The sequence below is a fragment of the Diospyros lotus genome, chromosome 13 (genome assembly GCF_014633365.1).
Source record: "Diospyros lotus cultivar Yz01 chromosome 13, ASM1463336v1, whole genome shotgun sequence".
Taxonomy (NCBI): Eukaryota; Viridiplantae; Streptophyta; class Magnoliopsida; order Ericales; family Ebenaceae; genus Diospyros; species Diospyros lotus.
This window is the reverse complement of record NC_068350.1, coordinates 28988331-29002107: the sequence shown is the minus strand read 5'-3', so window position 1 is coordinate 29002107 and position 13777 is coordinate 28988331. Positions and strand designations below refer to the sequence as shown.

General features: G+C 33.4%; 2 protein-coding genes across 2 annotated transcripts; both read right to left on the bottom strand.

Moving 5' to 3' along the window:
* Nucleotides 1–370: 370 nt before the first annotated feature.
* LOC127787899 (non-specific lipid-transfer protein 1-like) lies at nucleotides 371–1214 on the bottom strand. The gene is made up of 2 exons (XM_052315966.1): nucleotides 788–1214; nucleotides 371–596 (listed from the first exon to the last, which is right to left on the bottom strand). The coding sequence occupies exons 1-2, from the start codon at nucleotides 1150–1152 to the stop codon at nucleotides 587–589; spliced, it is 375 nt and encodes a 124-aa protein (XP_052171926.1). The 5' UTR covers nucleotides 1153–1214; the 3' UTR covers nucleotides 371–586.
* A 10568-nt stretch (nucleotides 1215–11782) lies between these two features.
* Nucleotides 11783–12574, bottom strand: LOC127788939 (non-specific lipid-transfer protein 1-like). The gene is made up of 2 exons (XM_052317653.1): nucleotides 12209–12574; nucleotides 11783–11975 (listed from the first exon to the last, which is right to left on the bottom strand). Exons 1-2 carry the CDS (start codon nucleotides 12571–12573, stop codon nucleotides 11966–11968), a joined length of 375 nt encoding a protein of 124 aa, XP_052173613.1. The 5' UTR covers nucleotide 12574; the 3' UTR covers nucleotides 11783–11965.
* Nucleotides 12575–13777: the final 1203 nt, after the last annotated feature.

Genomic DNA, 13777 nt, shown 5'->3' with positions numbered 1-13777 from the left:
CTTTCATCAATATTATGAATAACTTATCTATAACATGTCAACTCTATTGAATTAATTAGAAGAGTATGTTATCTCTTTGGACACTTGAATTTTCTCTTTTACTAAGAAAAGAAAATGGCTTTAAATACCTAAAAATACCATCGAGAAAGAAAATAAAATTTTTAACCAATCAGATTTGTCGAGATGTGAAATTAATATTTGATCTCTTGACAAAAATATCGTAGTTTCGATCGTTAAGATAATATAAGTGTCGCTTTGGGATAATACTTTACTTGAATGGATTCTTTTAAATGTATGAAATATATGAATGAATCTAATCAATTTAAGTTTAGGGATTTAAGGTTTGAGTGGTGTGAAAGGATCATGGGGGAGAGATTAAGCAACCATTAGCAAAGCTGCATAGATTTTTATAGGTATATTATTTATTACATACAGACACTGACTGGACGACGCACAAACAGCTAAAAGTACAAAAGAGATTCGAAAGTAGTCGAATCCCAGCTCCTCTTATTCTCTCTCTCAATTGAGTGGTGTGAAAGTAGTCGAATACCTTCTATAACACCCGCGGACCCACCACAATTGAGTCTCACTTCACACTGAAACACAAAACAAAAGTAAATACATATAGTTAGAGGAAATGCATGATTTAAAATAACGAAATTTATAAAGAACATGAAGAAAATAACATGGTACCGACAACATGGTACCATGTTAGTTAATACAATATCATGATATCACCATTTCATTGAAATTGAATATCTTGTGAGATGGGAATGAAATTACGTACGCGGCGCAGTTGGTGGAGCGGCTGATCTTGTAAGGAATGCTGACGCCACATTTACCGGGGAGGGCGGCGGCGAAGTTCTCCTTGATGGCGGGGATGGAGACGGCGGCCTGCTGCAAGCACTTGCAGGCTTGCTGGCGGTCGGGCGTGGTCTTGGCGGCGTTGTTGAGGGCGGCGACGCCGCTGCAGCATTTTCCGGTGGGTGCGCCACCGTTCTCCAGGTACGAAATGCACGGCGCCAAGGTCGACCTCACCTGGCCGCATGATATGGCGGCCTCGGCAAGGGGCGGCGCAACCAGCACCAGCGCGGCAGCCATGGACAGGCACAGGGCCGCCACCCACCCAGCCTTTGCATGAATAAGTGCCATGGATGATGCTTTCCTCGTCTTGTCTAGGATATTATGTAGTGGTGAAGTGTACTTAATTCAGGTGGCGTGGCAGAGATCCTTATATAGACCAAGAAGGCAGTACGTGGCAGCGCCCATTGTATTAACTAATTAATTCCAGTGTGGGAGGGAGTTGGAAGTTGGCCTCTTCCTTTCCTTTTCGCTACTACTAATTAATTCCTGATTAGCCGACTACTGATCGGCTTAAACTAATTTAATGTTACAACTTCCAACTGTACCATGGTCCCATAGACATTCTAGAATCTATACTTCAATTGGATTTTTTTACAGTTTGATTTGATTTTTGATTCAAATTTTTTCATTTGTTCTCCTATCTTGTACAAGAGAGAGGGGGACGTGTTTCTCATTCTCATGCTTTTATTTTCTCTATCTGTATTGTAATTCTTTAATTACTCGCATTCTTTCATTCATATTTTTAGAGGGTTATTTATGCTTCACTTTGAGCTTTCTAATCTAAACTTGTTGTAAGGGTTAGTCTCTCATCCCTTGGAAAGACTGGTAAAAGGTTACTACTGATTCAGTAAAAAGTAAATATTACACAATTACTCCCGTAAGAAGTTGATATTATAGTTGAACCTATAAAAAATAATTAGTCGATTAATTATTGAAATCGTTGGTGACAAGTTAAGGTATTAGAATAGGCTGAGTTGTATCGAACTACTATAAATTTTAATATATCAGTAATTTGAGAATAGATAATAATTATTAATTATTGTACTCGGGGTAATTATTAAATATTTGTGAGTTAAGAAAAATATTAATTTATTTTGTGTTTAAGAGATGGGTATGTAAGTAATTGTTGAAAATTTTGGAGTATAAGGGTTATTAATAAGTGGGGTGTATGTGGTAACTTCTGAAAGTTGTGGGGTTTAAATGTAATTCTCGAAAATTGTGGCGGGTTTATCTTGAAATTAAATTGAGGCATATAATAGTTGAGGAAGCATGCAGCGCAGGCGGTCGTGCGCGAGGAAGGCCAGGCCGGTGATGTGGATCGAGGCTGGGGCTTGTGCACGCGCTGGAGGGAATTTTGGCTAAATTTCTCAGCCATACCTTGCCCAAAACGAAATTCTTAGCAATAGAGAAGGAAAAGATGGTGAAGAAGAAGAAGCGCATTGAGGTAAAAAATGAGAGAAATTTGGTAATAAATCCAATTTAATTACAGTTTGAGAATTTCGGGTAATTGAGAAAAATATAATAGAAATACCCAACAGTTGGTAGAATTATTCTATTTTGCAGTGTGTATTAATTTAGCGACTGTAGGTATAAAAATATAAAAATCCATTATTTGAAGGCAAGTTCCTGACTCTCTTCGTGAGTCTCCTTCGAATTACGAATTCCATCTCCTTCCTTTAACCCGATTTGATTCTAAAAATTATTTATATGCGTGGCTACACTCTCACCCTGCAATTAAAACATAAAACAAAATACAATAAAAATTTTATATATTTTTTTCTTTATATTGGTGAGAGGTTTATACTTATCTGTGTATGAGTGCAGTTGTAATCCAAATTTAAATTTATATTTTTTAGATGAGTCTAGATCATCCATTGAGAGATTTATTTATGGCAAAATAAAAAAAATGTCACACAAACACACGCATTTGGACAAATTGGCAACAAGGTTTTTTTATAATTTTTTTTAGACAACGTAACTAGGAAATAAAGTAAGACAGAAATTGAAATAGATACTGAACGTGAGAATATAAAATTGAATAGCACTTGAGTTAAGACAATTTCAGCACCAACCCGTTGATTCCCAAACTTTAGCATAAAGAATTAGCAACATTAATTTAATTTCAAATACGAGGGTTTGTTATTAAATGCAATTAGAGATGATGATAATTCTAATTTAAGTAATCCTCATACATGATATGCGGGATTCTAATCTAAACAACTACCATAAATTCAATTGCAATTAATTAATACACAAAACAATTAAATTAATCATTTGGGTTTGGGTATGATAACGTTTTCAGTTCTAGTAACTCTCATGCGTGACATGAAAGCTCTAAGTTAGGCTTACGCTCCAATCCAAACCTAGTGATTTCTCAATAATCAAAACACACTCATACTAAAGTTTAAATTAATGTTACTCATTTAAAGCGCAGCTTTCTTTGGAAATCATTGGCATTGGACACTGTCTTTGGCTTAACCCAAGATTAGATTTAGTTATTCATCTCTATTTAGAAGCTAATTAACAGAAATTTAAATGACATAATTTAAATAACAGAATTTAAATGACAAGAATTAAAATAGCAGAAACTAACCGGCCATTTAGGCGGTGGATAATTAAAAGACAGGAATTAAAATTGCATAAATTTAAAGGCATAAACTAACCGGCCATTTAGGCGGTAAATAATAAAGTAACAATAAATGACATAAAAATTTAAAAGAAGAAAGAAATGAAGTAAGATCACAAGAGAAAATAATAAAGAAAAGAAGAAAAAACAAGAACAATTCTCAAAGAGAGAATTATAAGGAAACAACTAAACTTTGATTCAAGAATAATAATCACCCTTACAAATGCAATCAAATGAGTTGTTTATAACCCACAAGATGCAATACAAACCACACAATTTCAATTATTCAACTAGACATAATTATATCTAATGGATACTCACACACTTAAAGTTAAATGGATTTTAGCTATAATACACACCTAAGATTAAATAGATTTTAGCTAAAATACATACTTAATAAAGCACTCATAAAGTTAAATGGATTTTAGCCATAATACACACCTAATAGTTAAATGAATTTTAGCTAAAAAAACACACCTAATAAAGCACTCACAAAAAAATAAAAAAAATAAATTTCTACAATTGGGTTTTTAATCTTCATTAGGATTAAAAATAATGCTTGGACCTTCTCCAAATGATATCTTCCATGTGTTACTCAAGTTGGGCCTTAATTCTTCATGGGTTTTTAATTCTTCATGGACTTTAATTCATCATTACATGCATGCATATAATGATGTATATATATTATATTTATATATATATATTATTTTTAAATTTTACTTTAGAATTTCATTTCATTCATTTTTTAATTTAGACTTGCATATAACCATAAAATATATATTAATATCTAATTTAAGACATTTTTAAGATAAAAAAAAATGTAATTATAACAAAATTAACCACTAATCAATGCGTTATCAATATTTATTGTGTAAATTAAACTAAATTAAATTAACTATGATACTTCCAGAGATTTAGTTGGTAAGTGCTTACGAGATTTTGTACCATCCCTACTTTATTGGGAATGACGCTAAACCAGTTTGAGACTAAGCTCCTATACTACAAGAAAACAAAAAGTTTAGAGACGGAAAAAAATTCGTCTCTAATTTGAGATGGATTTAGAAACAGAAAATACTTCGTCTCTAATTTGAAACAAATCTAGAGACGAAAACTAATCCGTCCCAATTTGAGAAAAGATGGAAAAAAATTTGAGACGGAAAAAAATTTGAGAATGATGTAAAGACGAAAAAAAAATTGTCTCTAATTTGAGACGGAAATTAATCCGTATCAAATTAGAGACATCCGTCTCAATTTGAGACGGAAATTAATTCGTCTCAATTTGAGACGAATATTTTCCGTCTCAAAATCCTTCTCAAATTAAGACGAATTTTGAGACGAAATTTTTTTTCCTTCTCAAATTTATAAAATATAAAATTTTGAAATATTGATTTATAAAATGTAAATTTTTTATCTATAGATATAGAAATTAAATTCTAAATATAAAAATTAATATATTTCATTGCATAAAATATAAAATAAAGTATATATACATGTAAACTAATATATATAAAAATTTATAAATTAAAATATATATTAAGCGTATAATAAAATTTTTCACACACACCTAATCTACTCTCGAGATCTAATTACCCTTGGGGTTTCACTAAATTAAAATCACCAAAATTTTCACACTAGTTCATCTTAGAAACTAGATACACACCTATATTACAATAGTTTTTAGGCAATTTACAATAGAATCCATTGTAATCCACATATACAATATGATAAAAATATGAAAGATCAATTTAACTAGAATGGCAAAGAAATAATAGAACCCGCGAGAGACATTTACCAAGCATAATCCACATATACAATATATAAAAATATGAAAAATCAGTTTAACTAGAATGTCAAAGAAACAATGATTGCAGCTTATTTGTCAAAGAATTACGTTCTAACCATTACAATAACAGATCCAAGATTACACAACATCTAAGAAAGTAATCATAAAATATTCGAGGAGTACAATATCATTACAGAATTTACAAAGCAATAATCTAATTCACACAAGTTGGTAGTTTTGGATTTTACCCATGCTCAGTGCTGATGATGGTTGTCGAACACAACGGATCTAAGTTCATTAATATCACCTGGGAATGGCCACCGGTTGCTGCTAGTTTCGACTGGGTAATGTTGTGAACTAACCTCTTGGAAATAAAAAAAACGACATATTTTCTTCTTGGATGACTGGGTTTTCAAAATTCTAAATAGAGTTTGGATCATCCACAAGGAAAGATCCATTGTCATAATATAGGTTTGAATTAGTTTTTGGGTGAAACCAATTTTGAACATTGTGAGGGTTTGCATAAGAGTTCGTAAATAGTAATTCCTCTAATAAAGTTAAATGAAATTGCAAATCGATAACCTGCTGTTGGAGGGTAAAAATATAAGAGACACAGCCGTAAATGGGATCTTGAAGCCTAGCTTAAACTTCATACAATAGTGTAGCAGCAACCCCATAACGGTCACTTACTAAAAGTTGAGCCAGGAGCTTGGAGGCATTACTAGTACCAAAAATAGTGTAGATGGTTGCAAAATCAGTAAGTCATTCTTCATGGAAGAAGTAAGGGGCAAAGACGCACAATTGGGTACATTTTTTTCTCAAGACTTTGTAGACATTGCACTGAGAATCGGGTCTTGACATGATCCTTTAGTTTTTTTTTTTTCAAAGACTGGGTAGATTTGGATAAATTTAGTTAGATCTGAGTACTGGGTAGATCTGACGGATTTGGGTCTGGGTAGATCAGGCTAGACAAACAAACAAACTTGGAGGCCAGATTTGGATAGATCTGGTTGGAACAAAGAATAACCAGAGAATCGGAAAAATATAGAAACTTATCGTGATCTAGGTGGCTGTCGGCGCAGATCTGGGAGGCAGCAACAGTGGCGACGAGCGCGAACTTGGGTGGCTGTCGGCGTGGAGCCGGTGGATCTGGAAGGCAGTGCAGATTTGACTATGCGCGGCGACCGAAAGTGACCAGTGGATCTGGAAGGCGGTGCAAATCTGTAAGGTGGAGTCGATGGATCTAGAATACGATGCAGATCTAGAAGATGCGCGGTGACTGAGAGTGACCAGTGGATTTGAAAAGTAGTGCAGATTAGGAAGGCGGTGCAGATCTATAAGGCGGAGCTGATGGATCTGGAATGCGATGCAAATCTAGAAGGTGCACGGTGACCAGGAGCGATCAGTGGATCTAGAAGGCAGTGCAGATCTAGAAGGCGGTGTCGGTGAATCTGAAAAGTGCAATAGACGAGCAAGGAAGAAGAAGACATAGGGAAAAAAAAGATAAGAAGGAGAAGAAAAAAGAAAAATTCTGAAAAAATAAAAACAAATTTAGAGACGAAAAAAATTCGTCTCAAATTTCAGATGAATTAATTTCTATCTCTAAATCTATCCCAAATTCAAATTTATAAAATATTAAATTTTTATCTATAAATATAGAAATTAAATTCTAAATATATATATTAATATATTTAATGTGTATAAAAAATAAAATAAAGTATATATACATGTAAACTAATATATATAATAATTTATAAATTAAAATATATATTAAGTGTACAATAATTAACTTTTTGTAATAGTTATTAATAATAAATTTATTATTAATAACTATTCATATAATTTATTATTAATAATATATATTTCTTAATCATCCCAAAATTTATTCATATAATAATAAAAAAATAAATATATATTATTATATTATTATATATTATACTAAAGTGACGTGAATTGGAGGAGGCCTTAGTTAGGGCTGCCCAGCGCCTCAAATATATATATATATATATATATATAATAATAAGATATTATAAATGGTATAATAATACTTTGTGAAATAATAAATGGTATATTATTATATATTAAATGGTATTACTGTGTGAAATAATAATACTTTGTCTGGGTCCAAAAGCAAAGAGTGATTAATTAACGAAAGTGTTATTTGAAGATTTAATTTTGATATTTAAAATGACATTATGTATTAATATATTACACATTTGATTAATAAATACATAATTTACAACATTCCCCTCACTCTATCCATAGCGGGCCGTGGAAGGGAGAATAAAATATATTAATTTGGGTCTTGAGACGGGCCAACAGGCAGCTCAAGAAATAGTATTCCTCAACAGGCCCAAGTACGGGCCCACATGGCGAAAACTAGATTTTGGAAGCCGCGGTTAAAAAAGTTGAAAATAAACCCGGGAGCCCTAAACCCCGTGCCTTTCGAACTCGAAATTGAGATGCCACGCTGGCTACCTGAGAGACCCCAAGGCCAGCCAACCACAAGCCACCCTACTACTATATAAATCCTGAGTAAAATTAATAAACACTCGTTTAATTTTAAAGTTGTAATTATTTATTCACTAAATTTTAAATTGTAATCAGTTATTCAATATTAACCATCCATCACTCGTTATAACTCTATCACCTATTACAAATGAAAAATGCTAACAAAATTTGACGTAACCAACGAAATCTGACGTAATAAAAATTAATTTAACATACACTCACTAAACTTTAAAAATGTATCTACTTACTGAAATTTGTTCAACATCAACTATCAATCACCTCGTTATATCAGTGTCTGATCTTGAAACACCCGTTACATCACCATCTGATCTTAAAACATATTAAAAGATTTTTATATGCATTTGAGATTACTTACTCATAAAACCAAAAACCAAAAACTAAACTAATGATTCAAATTAAAAAAACTATTGATGCAAACCAAAAGTAAAACAAAAATGTTTGCTTAGATTTGTTTACCTCCATTACGAACAACGAAATTTACAAAAAATATATTTAATAATGAGGCCAAAAGCCAAAAACTAATTACAAAAATTGTATTTCTTCTATACTAAAAACCAACAATCTTTAATACATTATCACCTCAAACAAAACACTTACCCATCCAAACAATGTGACTCTATAACCATCTTAAGAAAACAAAAACTCAATCCTAAACAATATGGTCACCAAGTTCACTCATTACATCTATGCCAATTTGATATAATACATCATTGTGGGTGCAACAATATCCGATGACCGACATACCTTCACTGAGTGACCAAATTGGTCATATTTGGTGACTGACATACCTTCCATTTTTGGCTCTTGGTCTCATTATTGAATATGTTGAATTTCGTTGTTCATAATGGAGGTAAAAAAATCTAAGCAAAATTTTATTTTCTACTTTTGATTTGCATCAGTAACTTTTTAAATTTGAATTATTAGTTTAGTTTTTGACTTTTAGTTTGAGAAATGATCTTAAATGCATACAAAATTTTTTTAATGTGTTTCAAGATTAGATGGGGATGTAACGAGTGTTTCAAGATTAGACGGTGATGTAATTGGGTGATGGATGGTTGACGTTGAACAAAGTTCAGTGAGTAAATAGTTACATTTTTAAAGTTCCGTGAGTGTACGTTAAATTTATTTTTGCCACGTCAGATTCCGTTAACCACATCAGATTTCGTTAGCATTTTTCGTTTGTAATAGATAACAGAGTTATAACGAGTAATGGATAGTTGACGTTGAGTAAAGTTTAGTGAGTAATTAGTTACAATTTAAAGTTCAGTGAGTAAATAATTACAACTTTAAAGTTTAATGATTGTTTATTAATTTTACCCTATAAATCCCACAAGCCACTCCTCCAAAACCCACCATCCACCAAAACTTCTTTTTTGCAACTTCTCTTAAGTCCAATCCTTACTTTCGAGTTCCTAAACTTCAAATTCTAAGCCATCGCCATGAGTTCCGTTTGGTTTTACTGGAAAATAGTTTTAGTTTTCACTTGATTCGAGTTAGCCCTTTGATTCATAGGTTCTGGAGCTTGTGGGGAATGCCTCGAGGGATAAGAAGAAGAACAGGATCGTTCCGAGGCATATTCCGTTGGTTGTGAGGAACGATGAGGAATTGAGTAGGCAACTGGGATCGGTAACGATTGCGAACGGAGGAGTTCTTTCGAACATTCACCAGAATCTGCCGCCTAAGAAAGCTGCCGGCAAAGGCAATGGCGACGTTGGATCGACGTCTCAAGAGTTCTAGGGCTCTTGTTGTGGAACTTTTAGTAGTTGAGTTCATGGATAACTGAATTAAATAATAATAATTATAGTTTTCAAAAACAATTATGTATTTTTACTATTTATGGATGTGTTATTAGTATAGATGATAGATTTTACAACGTATTTATAATATTTATGGATGATGTGTATTACTTTATAGATTTATTGTATTGTATGGATGATTTTTTTTTTAGTTCGTATATTGTGTTTATCATGTTGAATTTTGAATTTTTTTTAAAATATATATTTTTTAATATATTTATATTTGAGACGGATTTAGAGATGAAAAAATTTGTTTCAAAATCCCTATTAAATTATTAAAAAATCGATTTGGTGGAAAAATCTATCTTTAATTTGAGATGAATTTTTCTATCTCTAAATCTTTTTCAAAATTGAGATGGATTTCGAGACAGAAAGATTCGTCAGTAAATCCGTCTCAAATTTGAGACAAAAAAAATATGTCTCTTAATCCGTCTCAAAATCCCTCTCAAATTTAAGACGAAAAAATTTGTCTCAAAGTTTAGACGGATTTTGAGATAGAAAAATTCGTCTCAATTTTGAGACGAAAAAAAATCTGTCTCTAAATCTGTCTCAAATTTTAGATAGAAAATCCTTTTCGAAATCCCTCTCAAATTTGAGACGAAAAAATTCGTCTCTAGCGCTAGAGGGTTGGCAGAATTTTGTTGTGTTTATGGTTTCCTGCAGTGTGAGTTGTGATCATAATAGTGGGTATGAGCTGCCGACCGGTGAGATGACGTGTTAACTGTCAGGTGACACTGGAATGAACCGTCGACCGAGTTGAGTATGACTGTCAACTAGTTTTTTCTAGTCACGGATTGCCGACCGGTGCCTGGTCACTGTCGACCGTCTTTACTATTATGTGACATACCACATGGAATTGTAGTGTATAGGATTGGGCTTGCATTCATTAGGGGTCATACTTGTATGTGTTCGGAGTGTGAGCATTGGTATAACACAGTTGGCTTACTGAGTGCCGACTTGTGTATGCTAGGCGAGTATATGCATTTAGAGCATTTGCTTTTGTGAATTCTCACGTGGCCGTAGCATGGCCTGATGCTTGACTTATAGGAGCCTTGTCATCACGTTAATGCTGCAAAAGCCATTGCATTTATTATTTGTTGCATTACATGGCTATAGTTTGATATGGATTGAGGTATGGAGTTGACCCTTAATAGCTATGAGTGGAGTTGGGCTCCAGGTAGTTATGACTCAAGAGCTTCGATATGTGGTTGTGATTGGAGCCTCAGGCTCATGCAGATTGTGTTGTGGGAGCCTTGGGCTCGTTTGGATTATGTTGTGGGAGCCTTGGGCTCATGTGTCTTATGCCAGTCAATTTGTGGTTGTTGCAGGTTTGCATGTTGGGACTTGGGTGCCAAGTTATGCATTTCTTATGCGGGCCCCAAGGATCATTATATGCATTGGTATATTTGTGTTATGCATCGGATATCTTCATGCATGGTATAGTGTGACATTATCATTTGTGGCATTGCATTGGTTGGGGTATGCGTATTCTGGGTGAGAGATTTGTTCTCATACTTACTTTTATTCTTTTATTATGTTTGCTGAGTCTTGTGGCGCATCTTGTCTTTACATTATTCTAAGTATGGGAGCTTATGTCATGGTTGGATCATTTGGCGTGTCGATCTCAGGTGGCTATGTCTATCGGGCAATTCCGACTGAAAAGATCTTTGGGGCGTGAGTTGTGACCAAGGGCTCAGGTGTAGTGATTGATGTATTTGGTTGATCGATGCTTTATTATGTAGGGCAATCCTCTTAAGATGTGAATTTATATTTAATTTACTTTTGTTGTTGTATAAACATAGGGCAAAATCTCAATCCATGTATTTAAGATATTAGCTAGTTGTAATTAAAATTGAGAATTTGTGGATTGTCAAGTAAATAGTGTGTCCTGCTCTCTTCATTTTGACTTTATTTTTGCACCTTTAATTTCAGCAAGTTTGATTTCTTATATCTTCATATGCATTTAATGTATCATACTTTCAACATCAATATTCAAAAGCTTAAAAGGTTCACACAATTTTTGCTTAAAATTTTTTTAGACCAAAAAAGTTTTAAAAACACTTAATTCTCCCTCCTTTTTGGTTTACATGTGTCTTTCACACACACACACACACGTACATATTGTGCAAAAACAATATTTTTCATATATATATATATATATATATATATACAAAAAACTGATTTAACCAAACAGCTATTTAAATAGTCAAGATAATAGAGTAAGCAAGGTTGAATTGAATCACTCTAACTGGACGAAGCACAAACAGCTAAAAGTACAAAAGAGATTCAAAAGTAGTCGAATCCCAACTCCTCTTATTCTCGCAACACCTTCTGTAACACCCGCGGGCCCTCCACAATAGAGTCTCACTCCACACTGAAACACAAAACAAAAGTAAATACATATTTTTAGAGGAAATTCCTGATTTAAAATAACGAAATTTATAAAGAATATGGTTATACAACGCATATATACATAGGAGTCTTGACAATATATCTGAAGAAAATAACATGGTACCTACAACATGGTACCATGTTAGTTAAAACAATATCATGATATCACCATTTCGTTGAAATTGAATATTTTATGAGGAGAATGAAATTACGTACTCGGCGCAGTTGGTGGAGCTGCTGATGTTGTAAGGAATGCTGACGCCACATTTACCCGGGAGGGCGGCGGCGAAGTTCTCCTTGATGGAGGGCATGGAGGCGGCGGCCTCCTGCAAGCACTTGCAGGCTTGCTGGCGGTCGGGCGTGGTCTGGGCGGCGTTGTTGAGGGCGGCGACGCCGCTGCAGCAGCTTCCGGTGGGTTCGCCACCATTCTCCAGGTACCCGATGCACGGCGCCAAGGCCGACCTCACCTGGCCGCATGATATGGCGGCCTCGGCAAGGGGCGGCACAACCAGCACCAGCACGGCAACCATGGACAGGCACAGGGCCGCCACCCACCCAGTCTTTGCATGGATAAGTGCCATGGTGGAGTGTTCTTAATTCAGGTGGCGTGGCAGAGATCCTTATATAGACCAAGAAAGCAGTACGTGGCAGCGCCCATTGTATTAATTAATTAATTCCCAGTATGGGAGGGAATTGGAAGTTGGCCTCTTCCTTTCCTTTTCGCTACTTAATTCCTGATTAGCCGACTACTACTATGACCGGCTTAAACTAATTTAATGTTACAACTTCCAACTGCACCTTGGTCCCATACCATGTGAAAATTTATTTACATATCTATTTTTTATATATTTTACTTAGAATTATCTAGTGTTTTGAGTGTCCTTTATATATATATATATATTTAATTTTTAATATTTTTTGTTATTTTGCATGAATACTATTTAATGTTTGGATTTAAAATAAAATAAAAATAAAGAATAAAAAATTATAAATTTAATATTTTAAAATTAATAGTATAATATACATAAAAAAATAAACATTATAAATAATTAATATTATAATTTAATTAAAATTAATATAATTAATAGTATATTAAATATTAAATATTATATTATCTATTATATATTATATTGAGTATATATATTATATATGTGTGTGTGAAGTGGCGTGAAATTGGGCTTTGGGCAACATATGCATATATGTTATATATTATTTTATTAAATTAAGTGGTGTGAACGTGGAGTCTTAGGACTCAATCTCTCTATATATAATAATAACATAAGGGGGATTTTTGAGAGCAGGGGACTCATGGGCGGCAGCTGACGCGACGCACATCCAACACATAGATCTGGAATAGATTTGATTAGGGAATTCTATCTTTTTCTTCTTTATTTAATAAATTCTCTTATATTTTCACTTTTAATTAATTATGTTATGAACTAATTTGTTAAACTAAGATCATGAATTGGCCGAAACTATGATGGTGTATTTTTTTATTTTTTGTGATTGAATAATAAATTGAGTTATCTTGAACTGTGTGGTATTGAATTTAATAGTTGTGAATAATTGATTACTATTTACATGATTTGATGTTTAATCTTGAGACTAAAAGGAGATAGGTTGGGGATTGCATCGTAGATATCATACACCATAAAGTAAATTTGACTAGAATATAATTCGATTTCTTTGTGCGGCTTTTAACGATATACTAAGAATTTCACAAATTATAATGTGTTTTTATTTAATTAAACTTTCATAAAAATATAGGAAGTTATTAAATAAAAA